Source organism: Drosophila tropicalis, unplaced genomic scaffold (assembly GCF_018151085.1).
Source record: "Drosophila tropicalis isolate 14030-0801.00 unplaced genomic scaffold, ASM1815108v1 contig_878, whole genome shotgun sequence".
Lineage (NCBI taxonomy): Eukaryota > Metazoa > Arthropoda > Insecta > Diptera > Drosophilidae > Drosophila > Drosophila tropicalis.
In genome coordinates this window covers 5518698-5546369 of record NW_027173374.1, presented here as the reverse complement: position 1 = coordinate 5546369, position 27672 = coordinate 5518698, and the positions used below count along the sequence as shown (strand labels likewise).

The window sequence follows — 27672 nt, the reverse complement described above, 5'->3', positions numbered from 1 at the left end:
GAGTGAGAGAAAAAGACACGCATTGGCACAGGCCAGCGTAGCAGAGTACAAAGCAACAAAATGAAATTAAATAAAATGTTTCTAAGTCAAGGCAACGCATTTCAAATGTAATGGAAATGCTAAAAAGAAAGTAACACAAGCACACAAATGGCACGCCCATTCGACGAACCGTATGCCCCCTGTCTGATGCTGCTGCTGCCTCTGTTGCTGCCGTTGACAGTTTTTCGTCGAAGGATGGCCAGGACATGCGTCACTGGGTGTGTCACTTCCGTCATTGCCCTGCTCGCAACACTTTCCGCTCTTATTTATAATATGAACAATTTCCTCAACTACTACTGTTGCTGTTGCTGTGCTCCTTTCTTTTGAATCCCTGCCACTTTCGAGTCAAAAATGCACTTCAGAAACTTTTCAATTTGAACAAAAAGGAACGCACAGAACGAAAAAAAAAAAAAAACGAATAAAAAAATTACCAGAATAAACGAAAAATTCTTCAGATTCGTTCAGATGTGCTGTCCTTGTCGCTAATGACAATACACTTGTGTTAGTGTCGATGTGTGTGTGTCTGTGTGTGTGCGTGCATTTACGCTGCTTACTTATTTGATTTACGTTTCATTTCCGGCTGCCATATGCTGCCTGGCAAGCGATTTCAGTCATGTTAGAGACGATGGCGGTGTTTTAGTTTTTGAGAGCAAAATGCGACATACATACATGCATACAAACACATATGTACATATATAAAGATCTACTTATATGTATATAGCACTAAGAGCGTTTCCCTCTCTTTCCCCCTCACTCCACTCATCCCACTCACGTTATGCAATTATAACTTTTGTCGTTAGCAACTTTAAGCAACTTTAAACGTAAATTGCCGCCATGAAGTAGCTTTTGGCGCACACTCTCAAGTACAACCAAACACATCCTCTTTCACACACACACACACACACACACACACTCATACGCACACATACACAGTGAGAGGGAATCACACACACTCATACTAAACGTTATAGTTTGTTGTCGGCTTTAGCGCAAAGTGTGTGAAAGGTGTTTTATTGAATTAAGTGGGTTTAACAGGATTTCTATAATGCCAGAACTACGCTACGCCGACTGCCGACAGCCCACCATATACATATATATTTATTGTAACTATAGTTCTCTCACTCATATACATATACATTTGCTGTGTGTGTGTGCTGGGGAGGGGTCTGCATTGAAATGAGTTTGTCAGAACCAAAGCAACAACAACAGAGTTAGCAACTACTGTGAATGTGGCATTTTTGGTTAAACTTTTTCAACATAATGCATATTTTATTTAATTTTTATGAGAGTGTTCAGCTACCAGCCCTTCTCAGGTGAGATGAGGTGAGTTGAGAGTGAGTTGAAAGTGAGTGAGTGTGAGTGAAACAGTTTTGCGAATTGTTGTAAATTGTTTGCCAACAGTCAAGTGGCATGGAATTGTTATGCAAATGTGAATGGAGATGAAGGCATTACCAATTCGTAATTTTCGGCAATAAGTCAAAGCATAGCTCTATGTATATTTGGTAAAGATTTCTGTTGCATACCGCAAAAAGTCATGGAATTTTATTAAACAAAAAACAAAATAAACAAAAAATAGAAAGAACACCAATAGCAATACTATAACAAAAGCTATAAAGTTATGAATCATAGTTTTTGAAAATTCTAAGTAATATAAATATTATGTTTTAATTTCTTCAGCAATATTTCATTTAGAAAAATATCTGATAGTTTTAAGGTTTTCGTTTTCGAAATTTCAGCAACTTATTTATTAATTTATTAATAATAAAGCATATTAACTTATAGTTGTACCTCTCCCTTTGAGTTGCAAAGTAAATTTCAAATCTATTTCAGTTTCGATTGCACTTTAAGTTGATTAATATTTGCTGATGTTTTCATTTTTATATTTTCCTTTTTTTTTATTGGCTAAAATAACATGACCACATGTATGCTTTCGACCATAAATGCATCCAAAAAGGATACCGATACACTTCACTGCTGAGCATTATTAATATGAAAGCATTTTGTCTGTCTCCTTGCTTCAAAACCAACTAACTATGCCAACCCTTTTCTCTCACTCTCTTTGCTGTCAATACTGAACATTCAACATTCATCACCCTATCCCTCGTTCCCCATGCCTCATCATTTCATTTTGTCGTTTTTTCCTTTGTCGACTCAACAGAGATAGATACAGAAAGAGAGAGAGAGAAAGAGAAGGCACGGAAAATGAAAAACCGCGCGCGTGTTGCATGCAAAACTCATTCCCATTGCTGGGGCACTTAAAAGACCGCACAAGTGCAGTTATTTCTCATGTTCTACTCAGTCCAGTCCAGTCCAGTGCCCCTCATCTCTCTATCTTGGCCCTTCGTTTATTTTTGCATGACGGAGTCCATCAAATTGACTTTCACTCGAAATTAGGCAAATGGCCAACAATTAAACATGTGATTCCTTCATGTTTTACATTTAGCTTGAAGGCGCTGGCCAATTTGGTTCACTCTCACTTGGCTATTTCGGCCCATTTTTTTTTTGGGTTTTCTCTTTTCTGTGTGTAAATATTAATAAGCCATTTAACTGCCACAACACGTTGATGCATGGCAGTCAATTGGGCTTGAAATAGCTTGAAATTGTTTGCTTAATAAACGCCATTCATCAAATCGACACGTTTTTCTGAGAGCTTTTCGTTTGGCCCCTTCTCCTGTTTGGTTTTTGCGATCGCGGCAAACACGCAAAGTTCAACCCCTTTTGACAAATGCAGGTCAAGAGCTGTTGGCCAGAATACGACATTTCACGCAAAAGGTAAAAAAAGTGAGTTAGGGTTAAGCAACCTAAACGATAACTTATGATTATATAATCAAATATTTCATTAAATCCAAAAATAGAAACAGACGTTGGATAATGTCTTTCGATCGATATTTATTCAGGGTCATGATCGTGCATCAATCGGAGTTAATTTGCCACATGCGGCGCCGCAATTGCCCCATTCCTGGCTTTAACATTTGCATTCAATTCTCTTTGTTTGAGCCGCAATTGATGTCGAGTGCACCCTTAACGGATGACGCATAATGAAAAAAGAAAGCAAAAAACAATATAAATATTAATGCTATTTGCTTAACAATTCAATTTGGGGAATGGGTAAAGAGTGAGTGAAGGAACACTTGGCCCATTCACACGAGGCCAGGCGACATCAACGGGACGTCGCATATTAATCAGAGTTGAAAATATGTATATGTATCTGCTGGGTGTATGAGAGTCTAAAAGGTGCGTACACAGTCCAGCCAATTTATCTGCCAGTGCACTCTGGGCGGGCCCCTTTTTATTTTTTTGTGATTTTCGAGGGGTTGTACTTGTTTTTAGGCTGTAAGCCGCTGGAAATACTTTAATCCACTTCACTGTGATACTGAAATTACAAACACACTCAGAGTCATTCGCTCAAAGAGCAACCACCGAAAATGCTGCATCAAAGGGCACAGAGGGAAAAGGAATTGTGTGGATGGGACGAACCATTCAAATTGGCTGCTATCGCAATTATTCATACAGCGGCGACATTCATAAAATGTCGCGCAAGTGGCAGACCAACCCAGTCGGGGAAAGACACGCAGATACACACACACACCCAGATATATGTACATATATACATCCAAATGTATATAGAGTAGTTTCATTCTTGCACAGTCTACCGGACTGATGTCAGTTTGACAGTTGAAACACAAATGCAATTATCACTTTATTTTAAACGATTTATGTGCAACACGGCAGTGTACAAGAACCAAACCGAACAGAACCAATGGACAATTGGACAGTCAGCACATACAGGACATGGACATGACAACGACGACAGCAACGGCAAACGGAAACGGAAATGTGAATGGCAACAAGCACCGCACACAACAGCGCTCTACGGATGAGGATGACCAGAATCTGCTGGGACAAACAATGGCCAAAGGTGTGTGTGCCGGCTGTACACTTTCCTATACCAATATCAAAAATCACAGTTCAATTTATTGCTACTTTTTTCCTAATCTGAAAAATAAAATGGCATATTCAATTTCTATTTAAGATACAATCTTCAATTGGTATTGTGACTTATAGGAATGCATATAGATAGATTTTATATTCAAAGACTACATTAAAAATTATTAAAAGTTTTCAATTATTTTTGGCAAATAATACAAATTGAAAAACTATTAAGGAACTTCGTAAAAAAGATAATAAATTATAATCATAAAGTGGCATAGAATTAAAAATGGATTGGAATAATGTTAGAATACTTTTAATGCGTTAATTTTAGGTAATTTAATGACCTACATACATTTAGATGATTCCTTTAAAATACAGAAGAAGTCAATACACTTAGTCATGGATTCCTTGTAAGCTGTGTATCAAATGGAAAGCAATTTTGACCCATTAGCCTCAACAATGGACAGTTGGCCTGATTTATACATGAGTTCATATCGTTAACTTCATCTCTTTTCTTCCTCTCTATTTCATTTTTTGTTTCCTAATGCGCTTTGTCCGTCCAATTGCAACAGATTTTTTCGCGTATAAGTATTCAGATTTTTTTCATAGTTTTTCTGCCTTATTGAAATTGACAGAAGGTTAATGGCGTTGAATGACGGCAGCGCGGTAGAGTCAGCAATTTACCACCCCGCTGGGCAAGGGGCACCACATGACAGCGATTCGGAACAGCCGCTTAGCGCTAAGCGTGGCTCATGTTGCAAGGCACGAGAGCGAGACCGAGACAGAGAGATTTGCGATAAAAAATGATTGCACATGTGAGTGTTTGGCTGAAATTGCAACATTTGCGGCATGAAAATATATTTCACGAGGCAGAATGAAGAAGACGAAACTCAACTGAACTGAACCCAACGAAAATTCGTAACAAAGCAAGAGGCAGAGTCAGATAAGGTTGAGGGGGTGAGTTCTGCTCTAGATTTACACTTGCCGCTGATCAAGCTTTGGCGGGTTATCAGTGTCCTCGGCCATAAATCACTGTCAAGTGTCATTCGCCCTAGAAGCGGTGGCGGCTCTATAGCATCCTTTATCCTACGCCCGTCGTTCGACAGCCAAGTGAAGCAAACTTTTTCAAACCCATACACACACACACACACACACATTGAAGCACACTGGGTTAGATTGTGGAATCAACTTACCACTAACATGTGCCCGGGAGCAAAAAGGTGCAACACCGGAAACTGCTGCAGCAGCCACTCAACGCGTCCAGTAACAGATACAACAATGGAGGAAAAAACACAGAAAAAAAAAACTCTGGAGAACAAAAAAGAAGCGAAAAGTTGCTAATTAAACTTTGTGCTTGCCGAGAGCCATGAACTTAGACTCCCAAAGGGCATGGCCAATGCTTGCCCCGATGCAACGAAAGTGTTATCCCCAATGCCGTATCTCCCCCACACAACCCGCTGCTCGGCTGCGTTCCTCCCCCCACTTTCACCACTGCTGGAGTTGCATTCGTCATGCATTGGTTAACATTTCGTTACGCTGTCAATGTCATAACCGCAAAGCGAGTCCTGCCTCCTGTGTGTTGCCTCAAATATCCTTACCAAACCCACCCCACCCAGACATCCTCCTTCTTGCCATGGCTAATATCCGCTATTGTTCATAATTTTTATTGCGCTTGTTGCGAATTAGTTTCGGTTTCGCTTGATGCTTCCCCCTCTGCTGCTTCTGCTTCTCCTTCAATTCTCTCACTCTTGTTGCAATTTTTTGCAATTTAAAATTTGTTATAATTGCGGCCTTCGGCTTGGCATTTTGTGTTTCGGGGGTTGCAGCTCTAGTGAAAGGCGTTGACAACGGTCTGCGATTAACATGATTGCCAACATGACTTTGCCCGAGGGGTGAGTTTTCGGTCTCGGCGTCGAGCTCTGGATGCGCCTATCGAGTCTGCTTGGTGGGTGTAAATACATTTCATATTCATTGCAATTAAAATGCCTGGGAAATGCTTTATCAGTAGAGGAGCAGGTACTTTGGACTAACAATTTAATAAGTGTGTCATATTTCCTATCAATTGACTTGAGGAATTTCCAAACAATTAATAGGTTGTTAAATGCATTGATCTTTAATTTAACTAGAATTTAATATTTTGCCAGTTGGCTGTAGTAGGTAATGCCATGCAGTTGTTATTTTCAAAGGTTCCTTTCAACAGATTGAAACGAGTCTCTGCTTTTGCTTTGGGCTAAAAGTCCTTAACAGTTAGGACTTCAAGGTATTTTACCAATTTTATACCCGAAAATTGACTGTATTTTGCAGTGCAATGTTAAATTCAGAACTGTAAATATATTTCTTCCTAAACTCACTCCAATAATGTTAACTGACTTTATGTTATCATGTAAGTTTTAAGCCAATAGCTATGATTTTTACAGAAAGGAGAAGTATGTTATGAATTCGACTAATAAAATTACTGTGCCTTTTAACATTCGGTTCATTTACAGGGATTAGTTAAAAGAAGAGTTCATGAATTCGAGAATTGAAGTTTTTTCTGTTAAATCCATCATCCCCCTGATGTTTGACTCTAACATTCGATTTAATTTTCGAGGCAATTCTCAGTTTTGCAGGGGATTAATGCTAAGCATTCAAATTCGAACGAAATGTTAATACCAAACTGTGTTGTTTCGCAAACGAGGTAACTGTTACGCCTTAACATTGACATCAAAACCTATATGTAGGCAACAGTGAGGACATTGAGAAGACCGAATGTAATATGCTGATGTTAGGCAATAACATTAATTTAGCGATTTCACAGGATTCGGGCTGAAGCTAAGGGGAAAGAAGTTTATGTTACATTACTACTAGGACATATGGCAATGTTAAGCCAAGAGAAGGATAATGTAACACGTTTTTCGACTTCTGTTCGAGTCCTGGAATAACATCTGAGAAAATTTAATGTACAAATTCTGTAATTCAATCACAGTTTAATGTTAAAATCAACAGGATATTACATTTGATATCAATGGACTAGGACTGTTAATGCTCATGTTATTCTTTTCCAGATAAACATTCTGGTAATTAATTCGTTGATAACATTCGGATAAAGAATTCTCTCATCAAACAATTTGAAAAGTAAATAGCAGACATTCTATAAACGTTCCAGATGTTTTCTTAAATTGTATTATTATATTCATGTATATTAAATGTATAAATTATTGAGAACAATAACATACAAATTCCTAATCTATGTATTTCTATAAATTTGCCAAGTTTCACTAAATTATTTTGATTTATTTTAAAATCGGTCATTTATAGATTGCATAAAAATGCATTTGTTCTCACAGTTTCATTGATAACTGAATATAAATCGCAAATTCAATAAGCCCACGTACGTTTTATGGCAATTGTAAGCCGCATTAGAGTGAAAGTACACTGACGATTCTGGCTGGCTGTTCTGTTCCGTTCTCAATATGTTGAGAGGTTGTAAAGGTCGTGTTCTCTTATCAGTTACTCAGCTCAGAGCTCTATGATAAGACCAACCAACTCCATTCGGAGTAAGTGGTGAGTTTCGGAGTATCCTTGCCGCTCTTACACTCTTTGAGTTCGCTCTCTTTAAGGTATTTAGCTTCTGTCGTTGGCCTCATTGATATGACCAACCGAATGGTCCACCCGCGCACAAATCTAGGCAACACTCTGCAAGCAAAACGAAACATTATGACACTTCGTTTTGTGCCATTCGTGGTGGAAATTCTTCTAACACGAAGCCATACGAATCGAAGGCATAGCGGCCGTTACTGCTGCCTCTGCCGCTGCCACCGTCTGATGAGCTGAGAATTTATTTGTGCAAAAAACGAATACGCTTCAGTTTCGTGTTTGTTGTGCGCTCGTAAGGATGTGTCCGCTGCCGATGCCGGGCGTCGTGCCGTCGCGTCGCGTGAACCATCAGCAAAATTGTGTGCCACAGCCGAAGTTAAAGGCGAGCAAGTCAAGCCAGTCAAGCAATCAAGCCAAAGGCCTCGGGGCCAAGTGCCTAAAGTGAATGATAACAACAAGCAGCAGCAAAAAAAAAAAGAAAAAAGTCGTAAAATGAATCAGCAAGTGAATGCAGTGTTAAGTTTTTGTTTGTGTTGTGCATTGTCATCGTTTCAAACAGCCGAAAGACGACCCAAAACGTCGCCTAATCACACATAAACCTGTTCTGAATCAATAGACAAAAGGTGCCTGCCCCAAAATGTTCCTAACTATCTATAAACTCAACACATTCCATCCATATGCAATTCGAAAAGTGCCTTAAATTATGCCACATGTTCTTTAATATTATCTTTTTTTTTTGGGATGCCCGCTGCATTTCAATTGAATCTAGATTAAATTTGAAAAGTTTGAAATATCAAAATTCAAAGCTTTTGGTTAGAGTTTGGCTTAAATGCTTAATAATCGTGTGCTTTTTGCCTGACATCAGGCTAGTTGTGTGTGGGTAGTGGATGGTTTTAAATAGAATTCCAAACTCGTTCTCTCTTTGCCAACATATTTTGCATATTTGGGGGTATTCTGCCTTTGGGCTAAGCCAACTTTTCGGTTTTTGTTCTTGTTGGTTTTTTTTGTTAGCCATTCCACTCGATTTGACCCACTTTGAAAAAGGATTTTCGCTTTCAATTTGTGTGAACGCAATATCAAACTACTTAAATTGCGGATAGCAAAAGTAAAACGTCTACCATTTAGGTCCATCTCCGAGTTAATTAGTTTAATTAGTATTCGGTCTTCGCTATGGCCCCAAGTAAAACAACAAAAATGTGCAAGAGATTGGTTTGACATTTTGTGAAAGAGACTTTAAAACTTTTGTAAATTTTTGCCGACCCAAGCTAATGGCCAACGCATTATTGTTAAGCGCTCACATCTAGAAAAGGAAAACAAAAAGGACCTCGATCAACTGCATGTGCCATTTAACAAACACTAAGCGCGCCAGCAGTGAATAAAACGAACCCTTTGCGCCATTTTTCTTAATTTCACTCTTTATTCTTTTGGCTGCTGCCGCTCTTCATTCAATTGCCCCCAAAAAAGTATATATGTATATATAGACTTTTGCCAGTTGCCATTTGGTTGGGCAATAAAAGCGGCCAGCGGACTTAAGACATTTCGTCGGCCCCTAAATGGGGCAACAAAAACAACAACAATAAGACTGGCAATCAATGCCCAGCCAGCCAGGCTCAAGTGAAAGAAAACTAAAATAAATTTATTTACTTTGCCACTAAATTTGCGCTGATTTTTGTTGTTGCTGCTGTCAGGGTCGTTCGGTTAAGAGCCTCTACGAGGCGGTCTTTGCCCTACTCAAAAATGTTTGTCAACAAACGCAACGAAGCGCAAAAATGGTTCAAAGTTGCCATTGGAACTAGGAATCATGGACTTCAGGATCACACACACACACACACGCAGTCACAAAACAGCATCAGGATTGCCGCCTGCCTTCCATTGCTTCATGTGCGAAAGATGTTGGTTTGTTTGTTTTGTTTGTGTGCAACCTTCAGCCATATTTTGCTCAAGTGTGCCACGTCCGGTTTTGGGTTGCCACAACTATTTTAAAATTTGCGGCACGTGTCCAAATTGCAAACATCAGCAAATAATAAATTCATTGTAAGCTGCATGCAGCGCTCCAAAACTAACCAGCACATCCAACTTTAGGACCTGCTGCTGGAGTTCAGGTCCAAATAAGATTACTTAAGTGTAGTTCTCTGTGGCCTTTTGCCATAGTTGGTTGGTTGGCTTGGTTTACAAAATGATTAAGCAGCCATTAGAGTATGTGAGTGGCATGCCATAAATCCAAATACTGAATGAGAACGCGCCCAAAAATAGAGTATAAAATAATTTCATGGTGCCACAATTGCGATTGTTATTCTTCGTGTGTTGTTGTTTTTGTTCTCCTAGTGTTGTTTTTGCAGTGCCACTCGTGTGTTTTGTGTGTGTGTGTGTGTTTGTTTATTTCATATTGTTGTGATGCAGTGCGCCAACACTTGAGCCACGCTGACTGCAACAGCAAGCTGCAGCTACAGCTGCACTTGAGCCGTTCACTACTGCAGCACCAACTATTGTAAAATGTCTGGCACTATAATCTTTAACCAGTGGCTCCAGCAAAAAGGGATTATTTTTGTACCCTTGCAAAATGAATTCACAAAAATTATCCATATATTTTTGTTAACTACTGCCTTATTTAGTAATTTTTTATGGCTTTTCAAAGAAGCTATAAAGTGGAACAAAAGTAATGACTTTCAGAGGTATTTAAAAAGTGCTGGAAATATAATTTTGCTTTTGAATTACTTTATTGTTTATAAAGTTAAATAAAAGTAGCAAAAGAAAGTTGGTGGAAAATTGTTTAGCACTCTTTTGGTAAACCCTTTTGGCTAGCATGTCCATGTGTGCTTTTTAGAAGAGGAATAAGTGTGTGAGTGCAACAGGGCTAGCGAAGAAGAGGAAGAACTAGAGACATACTTATATCCATGTATACATATTTGTCTATTGCACTCACTTGACACGTGTTTTGTAGCTCTAAGCATACTCTCAAGTCTTGTTGTTCTTAGAAAGTAAACCCCTTTCATCATAGATAAACCAAAAGCATCGACCCAAGTCTTGAATTTCCATGGCAAACGAATGAGGTTTCGTTTCAAAGAAATTAAGGTAATTATAAATTTGAAACAAGTAAATAAAAGAAGAGGGTGGGATAAACAAAAAGAGAGAGAGAGGAATGCGAAGAGATAGAAATGCAACGAAGTCAAACCAAAACTAGCTTAAAACAAAAGAGACAATCGGAAACTTAGAAAATGAATCCAAAGAAAATTCCAATCAAGAAAGACAATCAAAAGTCTGGGACTGGGGTCACTCTCGATTAACAAGTTCTTCTCTCACAGACATCTCAAACGCTAAAGTAGAATGAAATTCCATGGTCTGTTAATTAACCAAGTTTTACAGAAGTTTTGCATTAAAGTTTCTATTTATTTGCTTGCATTTATTACATGTCAAAGCATTTAATTTTTTTTTCCCCCATCTACCTTTTCCACCTACATTTGCTAACTAATTCTCGTTACTTTTCGCTCGCCTTTTTTATTTCCTGCTGCCATGTCTTTTGCTTTATTTATTTATGCATTTACGTTTTACTCTTTTTCGCTCTCTCTCTATCTATCTCTTCCTTTCTCTCTTTCATTTTGTACCTCTAGAGGTAGAAAGATGTCATTGCTGCTGTTTTGCTGTCTTAATTCATTTTTTATTTCAACGTAAATAAGCAGTAAATTACAACTGCTGTTGGCTGATGTTTCTACAGTTCCTGGTTGCTGCCACTGCGTGTCCTGTGCATATTTTGTGTATATATGTGTGTGTGTGTGTGTGTCCTTTTTAGCTCTATTCCCCAGCTGCTGCTTATTTCTCTAGCATATTCTTCTCGTTCTATGCTATTTTACAGCTTTCTCTGGTGGTATTTAATTTAAAGTTTGTTTTTCACCCATTGCCAGCAATTGTCGTCGACGTTGGCATTTTTTAGTTGTTGTTGTCATAACTGCATAAATCGGCTACTGACATTTTAGCTACTTAGTGCCTTGTCTCTTTGTGTGATGCAGTGGCGCATAAAAGCGGCTCGGAAATGTCCAATGGAAATGCATTCGATGCTATGCTGTCAAGGAATGACGTGGAAAATTGAAGAAAATGTAAGGGGGAGACGCACTTTAATTGCTTACTCCACACACAACCACACATAGTATCCGGCTTATTCCCCTTGTCAACCAAGAACTGGGTGACCAGTCATTAGGCTATTGTGGGTGGCAGAACGAGGCGAACTTGTTGAGTGTACTACTAGCTGGTTTAGTTGTCTTGACGGTTTTGCTGGTTAGATCATGGTTGGGGGGCAATTGTCGTTAAGGTGCTTAAGTGTAAGGCGTTGACTATTTTCAGGGCGCTTACCTTTGCCTTTACTTTTCTATTCGCCCTTTTGAGCTTGGACTCCGTTTCTGTCTCTTCATTTGTTTGGCTATTAGTGGGCTTCGTTGGACAATGTCTTTATTTGGATTGCCAAGTTGTTGTAGTAATAGCTGTTAGCTAATGATGGGGTGTTACCTGAAAATAAACTTTCTATTAGGGTCATTAGTAGTCAGGGATTATGCATAAGAATTTTTATTAAGTTTCTGTAAAAATACTGGCAATGAGACAAAGGAGGAAAAGTTTTTAATATTTTAACGCATAAAGGAAACAAATGTTAAACAGTCAAAAAGTGCACAAATATGTATAAGTAAACATAAATACACACATATACCTTTTATATATTTAAAGAAAAACCCAACCGACTTACATTAATGCCATTTTTGAGTAAGCAACAACAACACCCACACAGACACACACACAGGAAAAACTTATTTATAAAAACTCGTTTTGTGCTGCCAAAAAGAACATGTTCCCATGTGTGTATACTAAATACATATGTACGTATGTGTGTTTGTAAGGATTTCATCCTGTCGACAGTGAAAAACCCAACTTGTTTTTCCACACGTAAACCAAGGGTTCTTGTAATATGTAAAATAACTTCAATTACCAGCTTCATGCTGGGCAACACAGTAGCAACAAAAATTTGCTCTTGCCATTGTATAGTTGTTGCTTGTTGAAATTAAAGTATAAATCAAAAAAACAAAAAAAAAAGCAAAAAACCAAACAGGCCCACATATACTCAACCACACACACAGTGTGTACCATCCCCGAGAATTGTTTTGTATTCAACAAAAATTTTTGCCAAACCTATTACACAGGTGCACAAAAATTGCAGTCACTTTAGTTGCTGTGACCACATTAAAGCCCATGTACACATGTAAAATTAAAGAGTGAAAACAGAAATTCACTTGGATATTTATGACATTTTTCAAAGGATTTGTCTAAAGGATTTATTCGAGTTACTTGCGGTTTCTGTAAATCGTTTACATATAACTTTCTGAAGGCTGCTCTTCCCATTGCTGATTTCATTTAAACTTTCACAAAAAATCGTTTCTATAATCTACTTTGAATCATTAACAGGGAAATGCATATTTCTTGATTTATTCATTTGTCTGTTATTAACCTTAACATTACTTTTTATATTCAAATGATTTCTATTTTATATTCACGTCATAGTATTATTTTTTAAAGCTCTTATTTTTTAATGCATTATTTCCGTTAAACATTAATAGATTCTCTTAGCTCTAATTGTTTAATATGCTTATGAAGTAAATTTTGTTATAATGAAAACATTAATTTATTTTTTTTTAAATGTTCAATTAGTAAACCATTTTTTTGAATGTGTAATCAACAAAAAGTTTATTTTCTGAAATAATTGCAAACTGTAAAAAACTAAAAAAGATGTCTTTGTTTGTTGCTACAAATGTGAAACGATGATAAATGAATGTCTGAATTCAATTTATTTAATTACAAAGGACTTTCAAGAAAAAAGTGGAATGGTGTTTAGTTTAATGTTTAGGATAGATCTTGGATATTTCTTACATCGCTTAGACATACGAGAGAATACTATTTAGCTAATAGCTTGACTGATTCTTAAATCTTTTCAATCATTATCTATTTAAAAATACAATTTTTGGAATTAACTAAATAAAGAAATGTTACAAGTTAAAATTTATTCACTCAAATGCTCAACGACATGATTAAATTAAGAGAGTGACACAATTTGAATGCTACTTTTGCCACTTTTGGTGGCAGCAACAAATTTCTAGATTACATTTTTTTACAGCTCCAAAATAAAAGTGTAAAAAACAAAAGAGGGCAGCAGGAACAGCCACAACAGTTTGCAGTGAAACACATTAAAAACAAACTTGTTGTTTTTTCCGCTCGTGTATGTGTGTGTGTGTGTGTGTGTGTGTGTGTGTTTTTTACGGATTGCTTTTTTTTGTGATTTTTGTTAAAAGCAACCACAACATTTACGTCATGTGCAGTGAGCGTCAGTTGTTGGGCGCTGGCAAAAGTTGCAACCAGTAACTCGGCTTTCAACTTAAAGCCATGGTCGGGGTACTCTCACTTGCAGTGTGATTTTTTGTTTTTTAGTTTTATAGTCAAAAGTCAGAATGTTTTAAGCAGCAGCAGGAACGATCGCCGCTTGCTGCCACATGTTGTAAATGCTGCCGCATTTAATGTGTTCAACCCACTCACCCATTCTTGGATCCCTGTCAGCTTCGCGGTACCCTTAGACCTTGCTGTTTGCCGTTGTTGTGGTCGTGGCGCATTTCACTTTTATGTTGGCGCATCTAAGGGAACTTTTATGCTCTCTCTCTTTGGCTTACTCTGGCTGACTGTGGCCCCTTTTGCCACATTAGTTTCACTGTGGCTACCACCAGCAGAGATTTCACTTCATTTTATGTTGTCAGACTTCCGAGCTGGGCCGCTGTTGTTGTTATAAAAATGCCAAATTCATTTTCCGCACACAGACACACATGTGGAATGCACATGCAGAGTGTTTATGTGTCCCTGCTGGCATGTCCTGGCATCCTTAGTTAACTCCTGAAAAAAGGCAAGCCTTACTAGATTCAACCGTAAATGCAGCAAAACATCCTTTTATTTTATTACCTAGTGTATATTAAATGAATAGTAGTTATATATATTCCATTAACCAATTCCCTTTTTTCGTTTCACAGCTAAACATACAATGATCACCTAAGGCTAACGGCAAATAGCAACCAACTAACAAAATAACTAACTAACTAACTAACTAGTACAACAATTTACAAAACAAACGCAGTTTCAATTGGCTTCGAATTCAAATTCAAGCAATTCCATTGCGAAACAAATAACAAACAAACAACAAATAAAACGAGAGCATTAGCAAATACCGCAACGCAAACCACCGCAACAAATTTCATTTCAATTAACAAAAAACAAAATCAACAAAAAAAGCCACCAAAAAAAACAAAACAAACAAAAATTTGAAAAGTAGCTACAAAATGACGCTGCGCATAACGGCCAAATCCCAATATCATCGTCAACAAATTATTTATGGCTTTGTGTTGCTCCTGACAATAGCCACAACGCCGTATATCCAAGCCGGACGCATATTTGGTAAGTCCATCCACAACAAATATCCTTATTTGCCATCATTTTCAAAGAGAAACACGTAAAACGAAAATTTTAACTTTTATCTCAAGAATATCGTTATTTCAATTGGGAAAAACAAATTGGAAATTGAAAATTCAATCATAGTTTTTCATTTTTTCCATGAAATTTATTAGTGTTGAAGAAATAAACTAAAAAAAAAAAACAAAGCTTAGTCAGTTACGGATCTGGTTTTTTGTTTTCCATTGTTTTGTTGAACACTTTAAATTTGCCTTAAAATTGGCAAATTGTAAAACTTAGCAGGATTTTGTCCTTTCAGTGAAATTTGATTCTTGGTGTGTGTCTTGTGTATGAGTAGTTTAAAATTAACTTAATGGCCTATTGTGAAGTTCCATAGTTGGATTTAAAATTAATGAAGAAAAAAAAAAACACAAAGTCTAGGTTTTTAATTATAATTTCTGAACTTTTGTAGTAAATAAATATTTGCTGCAGCTGGCATAGATAGATCTGAAACCCACCCTTAAGGCAAGGCCGTCGGTATGACGAGTTTTTTGTGAGCATCTTCTTAATTTTCTATCAGTTTTCATTGGGGACTAATTAATGATCGCCGTTTTTAGATAATGGAATTTATAATGCAATACTCTCGACAAATTGGCAAATCATTTTCAGGCTGTTTTCTTCTTTTTAAGCTTCTCTCTATAAAGGAAATAAGTTGGGCAGAAGAGGAGAGGCAATATCGCCTCATGCTCATGTTATTTTCATATTAATTATAATTACAAAAGGTCGCTTTTTATACGACTTGTCGACATTGTAAATATTAATGAGGGGTTGAGGGGGAGACGCAAGACCTTTCTAATTCAAATACAAACAGAATCATACTTTCACCCACACTCATCCCACTCACGCACACACACATACATACATATATGTATGTATTTTGAAATTTTCCCTCTCTGGCTTTTACTTTTTTGCCTCTGATTGTTGTCTATGGTCTGTTCTGTTCTACCCGCTGCGGTTGTATGTTTGTTTATCTACTCTTGCAATGAAAATAATTACATTTCTTGTAATGTACTTGGCCTACAAAACAAAACAAAAAATGGGGAAAAAGAAAAAAAAAAACAACAACAACCGAAAATAAGAAAGTCAAATTATGGAAGGAGCTAAAGGGAAATCGAGTACATGCACCCTAGTCCAATTAACTGGCACACGAAAAAAACAGGCAGACAAAACTGTTTCGAGTCGAGGGGGTCATAATTTATATTTCATTAGAACCATCATAACAATGTAGTTTTTGCCCAATTTCAAGTCAAACCGGTTGCCCCTACCTAAACTGAGTCTACTAATTGCACTAACAAGGAATGGAAAATAAAAATAGAAATAGTGAATAGAAAGAGAAAGCAGAAAGAAACTAAGGAAACTAAATAAAGGACAACACTTTTGTTGGCACACATTTTTGTGAAAAGCTTGTGATTGGGCTTTAAATGAGGCCATTTCGCCCCTCCTGGTGAACAATCAGTGGAAAAAAAACGTGAACACACGTACACACACAGAAAACCAGTTTTAACACAGGCGCCCAGCAATAGGGATTAAATATTTTTCATAAATCTTAATATTCATCATTAAAATTGGCATTAGTTGATCTTACGGCCTTTGTCAAAGTTTTATCCCAAAAAAGTATGCTACATTTTGTTAATTATAATTCTATTTGCATTTGATATGTTAAATAAAATCAAAGGATCACAATAGTTATAGTAAGGCATTTGTATTAAAAACAAAAATACAAAAATATAATTCGATTAGGAGTTTCCTTTCGGGTTTAAAAATAAATAGTTTATATAACTTTCTGCCAACTTGCACCCATTTTGAAGTTGATGTTGAAGCCATTACCCCCGACTACGCTCATGCATTCGCAAACAAACAAACACACACTTGTACACGTAAAAATACGAAAAACAAGTAAAGGAAAAAAAATAGGTGATTACCATCACGTTGCTGCCCGTGTAGTATGTCCGCGTCCATGTCTGCGTCTGTGTCCGTGTCTGCAATGGCATTAGGTTTGCCAGTTGGCGGCGCTTTTTGTCAGGCATTTAAATGCCATCAACCAGTGCAGCAGCAGCAGCAGAAGCAGCACCAGCAGCAAACAGAGAGGCAATAAAAAAAACCCGCACACAAACACAAACACACACATGCATCTATACATACATACATATATACAATTGCACACCAGTACACACAGATGTGAAAGCGAAAAGTTTTCGCGCTTGTTTGCTATAATTTCGATTGTTTTCACTGCATGAAAACGCAGAACCAGCACCAACATCAGCACGAGCAGCAGCAGTCATTTCCCTGCAATTTTCGTTTTATTGATGGTGCGACAATTGTTCTTGTTATTGTTTTTGTTGTTGTGGCTGTGACAGCAAGAAGTTTGCTGCCACAACTGCACTTACATGGCAACCAAAATTATGCACTTTTACATTTCACTTTTACTTTTTGCTTTTTGCATTCTCTTCTATTTTTTTTGTTACTAAGTGCGAGATATTTATGAAAAACTTTTTGGCCAAATGTTGTGTAATTATACTTAAACAATGAACAATGAAGCAAAACAAAGAGAAATACCAAAGAACACAAAAACAAGATATCAGCAGTTAAAAGTGTTGCATAAAACCATTGCATACAGATTGTGTTAGTGCCAAGTATTACTCAGGGGTTCTTTTGTCGTCCATCGGCATCAGTTAGACAATAATTACGAACTACAGAGAGGATTCCTTTGAAGTACTAAGCCCATTTTGCTTATAATAGTCCAAAATTATGTCGCTGAGAAAGATTTCTTAACATTTTCCCATTGCTATTGGCAGTAAATTCCGAATAATTTATTAACTATTATTGTCAATAGTTCCTTTTGTCGTTTACAAACTTTTGAAACGTATTTAGCGTTCAATGATTGTTATTTATGAGTATTTTGTTTTTGTGAACTACATTTTATTCATTTTATGAGTTTTATAGCAATTCTTCCTTTCTAATTCCATTAACTTTAAAGAGAAGGCAAGAGTTAAAGAAAAAAGTGAGTTACTAGTTAGAAAAAGTGTTGGGCGTCTTATTTAAGATAAATCTTTGAGTACTGTCATAACCATAAAATAAACCTAGATACTAAGACTTAAACATATCGATTGTTTTATCTTGGGAATACAATTTTCTTGGAAAAGTTGCTCTTGAAGCTGAAAATTACTTAAGTAAAATGGCAGGTATTTCTGTTGAAAGACTCCTTGGAGTTGTTTCGAGTTTTATGTGCATGTTGAAGCCATAAAACATAAGACCCTATACTAACTCCATCAAATCAATAGGGTATCCTGTATGGGGCATCATCCCTTTTGTATCAATGAATAAGTCAGTCAAGAGTGGGAAGGTGGGCAAAAAGGAAGAACGGAAGCTTTGTAAGACAATATAAAGTCTCACTTGACTAGGCAATTTTTGCCATTGGATCTTTATTTATTGTGGCAACAATAATGGCATGTGTGTGCTGTTAGTCACCTGCTTCCCTTTTTTTTTATCTACGTGTATGTTTCCTATATCCACACATTCTTTGGTTCATCTCCTTCCCACCGCTCTTCCCCTTCTACCCCTTACTCACTGTCACAATTCTATCTTTGGCAATGTCTGAGGAAAATAGCCCCAACATTAAGCGTAAATTGGTGAGTGGAATGTCCTTTCGTTTTGTTTGGCTATTAGCCGTCCTGAATGTCCTTTCCTTTCCCCCTTTTTCACACATATGCAATTACACCAGGAAGCACACAAACACGCACACACACACACACACACCAAGCTACTGAAGTGTATTAAGAGCCGTTGGTTGTAGCACGTCGCAAATCGTTTGGCTTTCTTTTTCTTTTGTTTTTAAATTATTCATGCCATGCCTAAGAGCAAACAACAATTTTGGGGCTTCCCCTCGTATGCCCTGCTCGTCGTTTCCTAATCACCAATTCTTTGCGTTCTGTTTTTAGGCTATCACACGCACTTTATATTCAGCTCATTACAACAATACCAAACAATTGGCGACATCAGTATACCAACAACAACAAAAGCAATCCAAAATGTACTAAATCGTTGTGATTTTAATTTAGTGTAGGCGTCTATGTCCTTGATATCCTTCTTGACGTCCTTCAGCCGTCTGGCGTAATTTCTTTATTAGATTCATTTTTTCTTACCCTCGAGCTGAAGTTATCCGCATCCTCCATTGGCAACGACAAGAAGCTAAAAACAATTTCTAAAATTAGTTTTTCACTTAGCTGCCGCCAGCCAGTGGTTGGTGTCTAAAGTAAATAATTTTTAAATCCCCTAAACAACATGTATTTTTAATCAGGCCATGTTAATTTTAAATTCAAGTTCACTTTCAATGGAAAATGTAGACATTTTTAATTGATTCAACCCCTAAAAGTTGGACCATTTTAACAGACAATAAGCAGTAACTTATTTATACTGTTTTATTTTCATAAATTTTATTGAATTTAGTTATAGTTTAGTGTTAAAATAATTAACAATAATCAATATTCGAGACGAATTTAAGCTCTTTTGAATATATTTTTAAACTATTTGCTCATGCCATAATGACTCTTCAAGTAAGAAGAGTTGTTGGCTTTTATTTCACATAGTTACGTTAAAACGATTTTCATGTAGATATGAAAAATTGTATATATTTTAAAGCCACTCACCAATCGATGCCATAAACGAGCATTATTTTCTGATAAATATTGCAGCAAACAATATAAAAAAGTATCGGTGGAAAAAAAACTGCAAAATATATTTGTTTACGGGTCAAAAAATTCAATCATCATATATATAATTTATGGAGTCCGAAAAATACTGTTGGGTTGTACTCAATCAGAGAAATGCATCAAATTGTTTGTTTATATTCTTCTTTTTTTTTTTGCTTTTGTTCCACTGTTTCATTTTTTTCATATGCCACAATGCGTTTGAACTATGCACTTCGATAAATAAATGTATGTAAATGTATAAATCTTTGCTGTTTTTTGCATTGTTTCGGCTCTAGGAATTTTATAAATGTTTAAACAAGTTTTAATTAGTTCTTAATTAAGTAAATGCACATATTGTCAATAAACAATATTTATGTTTACTTTGCCACAAAACTCAACTACATATCGAGTAACAAGTAATCACTTTGGCTTCACTTTATAATACTCGTAGCAAATAGAAGGTTCTAAACCCAAACCAGAGGCTAGATGAAATTCGTACCCGAATCGATAATTCGTTGTAAGTTTGCACATACCAAAAATGAAAGCAGTAAATAAAATTGCGGCATTTGTTTGGTTTGCATTTCCTAAACCAACAAAAACACATAAGTACATGGTCAATAATGCAGCATATTTGACTTTTTGTTCAAATACAACCAAACCCAAACCCAAAAAAAAAAAAACATTCAGAGAATAAAAGGAAACGAAAAAGAGTGACAGAAATCAGGCAGGGGCAGTAGAAGAGGACAAACAAAAGCCAGAATATGTATATGAAGTTGGAATAATTCTAACACTGTCATTAAATATGTAATCAACAATTTTTGGCAGGCAAATCTTTTTAATACTCTATCTGGGGTAATTGGATTTTTGAGATTTTTTCGAAACAGTTACTTCAATTTTTCATGACCTCAAAAAAATCGGCCTGTCTTTATTCTTATTTTCATCTCTGAAATCTCTTGAGGTTTAATGCTTTATAAGACATACCAAATATCATCATATGTTAAAGTTTTCTTTATGAATATACTAAAACTTAAAAAAATTTGGTCCAAAATAGTTGAAAATTATGAAGGGTACATAAAATTTGCCGCAATATTTGCATTGTTTTCACCATGCAAAATGCATATATACAATATGCGGGATCCAAAAAACATTCTTGCTCTGCACCCACTCTGGCAATTGTCAATTTATGTGGCACTGTTTTCTGGCCATGGCATTTTTAATTAATGCAAAAATGTCAATGTTATCCGTTGCATCCTGGTTGCTGGTGTGGCACAAAAGTTTTCTTCAACACAATGGTAAAAACGAAAAGCCAAATTCGCCACATGCATATCAATTAGCCGAAAAGAGAGAAGGCAGGCATTGCCACCATGGATCTATATAGCCGCACTACTTGTATACTCAATGTCGTGGGGTACAGAACACATAAATAGAATATAGAATTTGATTACTAAAAATCCAAAAAGCCAATCAGCCATGACCAATAACTAAAAATCCATGGCTAAAATTCACAATTACGCATATGTCCATTGAGCCTGAATGGCCAAGTGGCTAACCAAATGCACAACATTCGAAGAAGCCATCAATATGAAGAGGGGCGTGGCTTGTTGGCAGTAGATTCGATTTGATATTTAGATTTGTTTGCCAGCCTTTTTTGTTTTATCATTTGGAACACCCATGGAAGAATTCAATGAAAAATCAAATGCCAAAGTCACTTGGCATATAATTTGCAACGCACAACAAAAACAACAGAAAAGGCCAATTAAATATTGAACAAAAATATGCAAAATATTGGCAAATAATATAGAGCTATAAAAATTGACCCGCATAAAAAACTATTTCAAATATATGACTGCAAAATCACATTTCTATATACATATACATATTTATTTACATCCAGGTATTTGCTAAATAACGTTATGCCCACGGGAGTTTGTTAGTCTATCGTTTTTTTTTTTTTTTTGTGTTCATCTTATTGTTTGTTTTTGTTTTAGTTTCATAGACAAAAATTGTGCAAATAATATTTTACGCTTTTTACACAAATTTTCTACCACGCTGGATTGTCGTTTGTTCGTGTTGTTGTTGCTTGTGTTGGTTGTTTGGTCGGTTGGCTGGTTAGTTGGTTCGTTGTCGTCGTCCTTGTTCTCAGTTTTGCATATCGAATTAATTTTGTTACAAGTTTAATTAAATTTTTGTATATAGCAGCATGAAACAGGGACAAGAACAAGAACAATAACTGCAATGGCAACAAATCTGAGCCTGGGCGTAAGGTAAAGAATAAAATTTATAATCGCTTTTGCCCGAATTCATTTTATGTTATTATTTAAATGTCAATCTTGCTTAGCTTAACAATTTAAAAAGAAATTGAATTTCTTTTTTTACGCATGGCAGAAACCATGAAAATTCAATTTTGATTGCATTTCTCTTTAGGTTTTTTTTTGATTGCCCAACAGAAACCATTTTCCAGGGATATGTTTTTCACATCGTTAGGTAGATACTCTAAAAACAAATAATATTCCAAATTTATGTGGGTGATTAATTCTTACACTTTAAAATAGAATAAAGTAATGAAAATAAATCTTACAACTGATTTGATTATCTAATAACTCCAATGATGAGAATAAAGAATAAACAGCAAATAATAGTTGATTTAACCCAAAGTAAAGAGTAACTAAAACCATCGATTAAACCTTTGGGAAATTTTAAGCCTTATTTATCAAAATTTTTGGTTTGTTTTTGTTTTATTGTTTTTTAGGTTGTTAGTTTTGGTAATTGTTATTTGCTGGCCCAATGTGGGTCATTAGGCAATCTAATTGCATTTGAATATTTATTTATTTGCTTTTCGAGAGAACAACAATCAATTTTCGATATAATGACAATAAATTGATAATTAAAAATGCAAAGCTTGAACTTTATTTTGATTAGTAAATGGAAAATAATCGAATTAGATAAACAATAGTTAAATAGATTTTTCATCTGAATAATTGAAATTGTCATCTAATTGAATCATAGTTATGTAGTTGGAAAGTTTTCAAGTAAGTTCTTTCAACATTTGCACCCTTTGTAGGTACAACCCCCCAAGGGCTCAGCCTGAGTTTAGGCTTGGCTTTAATGCTCATTTTCATCTGCATCCTGTTGAAATTTGTTTTATACTTTCTGTCGTCAGGCGCGCCTATTATGCTGTCCCCACTAAGCTGTTGTGATTATTGTCTGAAAAATTCATGTATATCATTACAAGCCCGGCCCGGGAATGGGCCCAGAATTTCCGGCTAGCCGTGCGTCATCCTGTTGTTGGCTCCTTCTGCTCCACCTGCGGCTGCTCATTTGCTGTCATAATTTAATTTTTGCCACCACAGAGACAAAGCTTCATCTCCATCTTTCATCCCTCTCACATGATGTTAGTCCCCCCACCATCAGTCCAGTGTCTGTAGCGAAGTCAACAAAATCTGCGCTTGCCCTGTGCAATCCCATTTCCCTTTCACAATGTAGTTTGGTTGTGCCACTGTGTCTTATTAATCCATGGAGTTGAATGGCTGTCGGTGTCTGCCGGTCAGCTGCGGCGTCCCATAAATCAGCTGCCTGCGGGCAGTTCATCATCATCATCACTTACAAACCAGCCCCTCATCCTATGGCCATTCCCATCTGGTTGGCCAAATTAGTTGTTGCCTGCCCTGCTCTTCCATAGATGTCACAATTTCTGCCGCTCGATTTGCTACGCAAATTATAAACACCAAATGGAAATGGTAATAATGCAGAGAGCAAGGGGGAGCAGAAAAAAGAAAAAAATAACCAAATGCCATTCGCATGAGCAAAGTCACGAAGAGCCAGGGGAATCCTTAACTCTGCTGAAATTGAAATGCCTTTGGCTTATTTAAGCATTTATTTCGGCCCTGGCAGCCATCAGGCTGCGAGTCAATAATGAAAATTTCAGTAGCCGCAGCTTTAAGGAGCCGTCGGTGGTTCAAGAGCGTTAAGGGAATGAGCTGGTGGGGTAAAAAACGCAGCGAAGCAACTAAATGTAATAAAATTCGCATAAAAATATTTCGCTTCAAGCTGCCTTCAAAACTTATGCGAGCTGGAGAAGATCAGGAAAACATAGACGAGAACGAGAGACAGAGAAATAGAAACTAAAGCAAGCTGCTTAAAATGTTGTGCAACTTCCGGAAGACAAACAGCTCAGAGTGGAACTGTTCAGCAAGAGTAAAAGAAGGGAACAAAGAGGCATGTGGCAGGCATAATATGTACAATGGAAAGAATATGTAGGAGAAATTGGGAAAAATATTTCACTTCTTAAACGGAAAATATTCTATGTGAAAAGATAGAAGAATTTGCGACTAATAAATAAATAAGTAAACAAAAAAGAGAAAAGAATTTTTTCCGTATCTCTTTTCTTCAATTACTTCCGGGAAATATTTTTTCATGTTGAAATGTTGCTAAGTAATAATGATCAAATAAAACAATGTTCTCGTAAACGTTAGGCTAAAAATATGGGTCTAAAGTCACCAATAACTGCAGTATGGGGGATACCTTGATTTAATTTAGGTTGCATTAAAACTGCCAGCAGTCCCATAGTGCGATGCCTCACAGTTGCCCGCCTGCACTTGCTGCGTCTTGTTGGCAGAAAGCCCAAAGTTGGTTTTTGCAGCCGGACAAAGTTGGCTCAAGGCGTTAGCCGCCTGGCTAAGGCAAACCGTGATGTCGCGCCTATCACAACCAATTTACTAACGAAGCAGATAAATCCAATTTCTATCCCGACAGCAGCTAAGCCTCAACGTCTCAACAACACCAACAACAACAAGAGTAGCAAAAGCAGCAGCCGCAAAAAAAAAAAGGAGAGTGGATGTTGTGTTTTTTTTTTTTTTTTTTTGCTTCCTTTTTGGCCTGTGACAATTTCCGCTTCCGCTTGAGTTGGCCGGCGCCTCTAAATTACTGGCCATGAGAGTGATGCTTAGTTTATTAAGCTTATCAGTGAGTTTATTAAGCGCTTTAAGCATTTTGCTGCGACACAGAGAGTCTGGGCCAAGGTCTTTATGCGCGAAACAACTTTAAACAGTTTTCACAACTTTGGCGACAGCTGGCAGCAACAGTGCTGAAATAGGTCTGGCTTTAAATCTGGTTCAAACGACTGTTTGATGTTTCCTATTTTTGTGTCTGAGGCCTAGACAAAGTATATTGCGTGTGTTTGTGTGTGTGTGTAGGTAGACTCAAAAAATTGAAAACTTTGAACCGCCCTTCAATTAATTAAATAAATAAAATAATTGCATTTGAGAGTTTTTCTACCATTTCTCCCTCTGACCAATGCGGGCGCACTTGAGACTCAAAGGAAAGCACTCAGGCAGATTGGAATGTGGTTGGTTCTTTGGAATGACTGACGTACATAGATTCGCTTAGATGAATTCTTCTCCGTTTATTCTTCTCAACAACACCTTGTCCGGCCGAAGCACAATGGTCAGGCACAAAGACAGAGCTTCTCTTCTCTTTCTTTTCTCTTGTTTTTTTTTTTTTGCTTCTTTATCATCAACCATAGCCACAGGGGAGAAAACTGCAATGAAGCCTGGTGAGGACTTTGTTTGCTTTTGTTTGCTTCTTTGGTGATGCTCGGTCTGCCCTCTGGACTATTTGCAGTTCATTTGAAAGCATTTTAATCAATTGCAGCATGAAGCCGCAAAGGCGAAACGAGCAAGTAAAAGGCGCCATCAGACTCAAGAATATGGGAAACGAGACAGAGACAGAGTGGCCCAGAAAGAGACAGCACAAGAGGTGCTGGGGGAATAGCTAGAGACATTTTAATTTCTGCTTTAGTCATTTATTATTGCTGCTGCTACTACTACTACTACAACTACGAAGACTGCTGCTTGGTATTTAAGTGAGTTATTATGCAAGTTTGCGAAAACAATTGCAAAATATAAACAGCAACATATGGTTAGGACATTGCCATTGCTTGCTTAGTGAAACTTTTAAATGATGTATTTATTTATGTGCTCTTGTTGTTTAAACAAAATTTAAACGAATAAAAATGCATAAAATAATTATCCAAAATAAAAGACAAAAGCAAATGCAGTTGTTGGCTGCATTCTGAACCAAAGAGTTGCAAGCCAATATTAAATCATCAAATCTTCATCTAAAGGATGAACGCTCCTTTCTATTGCCTACTTTTGTGCGCAATATACAAATTTGATTTTCCGGCACTTTGGCGGCTTTGCTATTCCCCGCCTTCGTTTTTTGTTTTTCCTGTTTTTTCCGTTTGGCGCCTTTTGCTTTATGATAACACAATTTTTATAATTTAATCAAGTTGAAAGGTTCTCATCAAGCAGCAACCGGGCCAGCCAGCCAGACGTAGTACGAACATTTGGCATCAATGCTTGATGTGCAAATAAAAAATAAGTGCGACAATAAAACAAAAGCCCAACAGTCGCATATCCATGAGTGGAGATTAACCATGAAGGCGTTGCCAATGGCTGGGGGTCAGAGTAGCGCACTGGTTTTTACGACCAATGCGAGACGATGCGACGCATTTGTCATACACTTTTCGGGGCCATAAAACAAACAGTCGGTTGCTGGGTCGGCGGCACGGTGAAGGGGTTTTTTTTGTGTCTTCCTCGTTTCGTTACACATTTTATCATGTCATCAAACGTTGTTGAGGGGACAGGTCGAGCCAGTTTAAAGTTGCTACCGTTTAGAGATTTGCTTTAAGAGTCGATTCGGTCATTAATCTATTAATTTTCATTACGCAATTACGAGACACATGTCAAGAGGTCATCGGGCGTGTACTAATTACAACACCAACGCCGAATAACATACTTTTCTGCACTCACACAGACAACACACACACACACGCACACAGTGTGACATACATACACGATCCATCATCATAGTTGCCTTGGCTATGTTGACGCCCGAAAGTAGGCCATAGTTATGATTTATACACAGAACGCGTGCTGTGTTGCTGGCAATATGTCAATATTGTTTTGTAGCAAAGTCTAATGAATACATTGATTAATGAAATCGACGGCCACATAGACGAGTATTTAACAGTTTCCAAAAACCAATGCGACATTATCTATTCCAACTCGCTCACTTTCTCTGAAGTTTTGTTTCCCTTCATTTAACCATTTTAATAGAGAACACGCGTGCATAACATAAAGCTTAAGGCCTATAAATAAAATACCTACTCATATATGTATGTCTCTGTCTGTCCATGTGTGTTTCTGTGTGTGTGTGTGCTTTGAGTAAGTCCATGAATATTTTACAAATGCTACAACTACGGAAATAAATGCAATACATTTGAATAAACAGGCTTAAACAAATACATACAACCGACTGATTTGTCGCTTGTCAACCACTTGTTATGCCCAGGATGAAGTTGTTGTTGTGTGTTTTCCTCTATATATATATCTCTCTCTCTGTTCACTTCTCCATCTATGTGTGTTCAATTTGAATCCGATTTTAATATTGAATTTCCACAAAAGTTAAATCCGAACAAACCTTTTTTCGTTGCTGTACTTTCCATGCTTGGGGTCGATTCACTTCGTAACCAGGCAGCACACAATTCAACTAAAGTTAAGGGTAAGCAGATTATCGGCTAGTTGGATATATCTTTACATATACAATTTATGCCTGAATTGAGCGTATACCAATCAGTTCGATCGAGTTAGCACAACAATACCTAATGAGCTACCTAACTACCAAATTACAACAATGAATATTGCCATAACCAAATCGTCTAATTAAGGCGAAATATGAATAAGTAAAATTTTGTAGAAACAACCCAATTAAGAGCCCTTAACTCCTTTCTCAGAGGCATGTTGTGGTCTTTTTTTCGCTACGCCAGGCATAATATACGTATGTATGTGTGTGTGTGTGTATGTTGGCTGTATGTGCTGGTGAATTGAGGGTGGGGCAGAAAGTGAAATACATAAAT

The 27672-nt window shown here is 37.0% G+C and overlaps 1 protein-coding gene across 3 annotated transcripts in view; it reads left to right on the top strand.

Annotated features, from left to right (window-relative positions):
- Nucleotides 1-7841: 7841 nt before the first annotated feature.
- The window catches only part of Ptp99A (Protein tyrosine phosphatase 99A), a 114524-nt gene continuing 94693 nt past the window's right edge, over nucleotides 7842-27672 (top strand). The window contains exons 1-2 of one of the 3 annotated variants that reach the window (XM_068301299.1): nucleotides 7842-8171; nucleotides 14595-15015. In XM_068301299.1, the coding sequence (XP_068157400.1) occupies nucleotides 14901-15015 (115 nt within the window). In that variant the 5' untranslated portion in view covers nucleotides 7842-8171; nucleotides 14595-14900. The remainder of the gene's footprint in view (nucleotides 8172-14594; nucleotides 15016-27672) is intronic. The other 2 variants (XM_068301297.1, XM_068301296.1) reach the window with 2 other exon arrangements.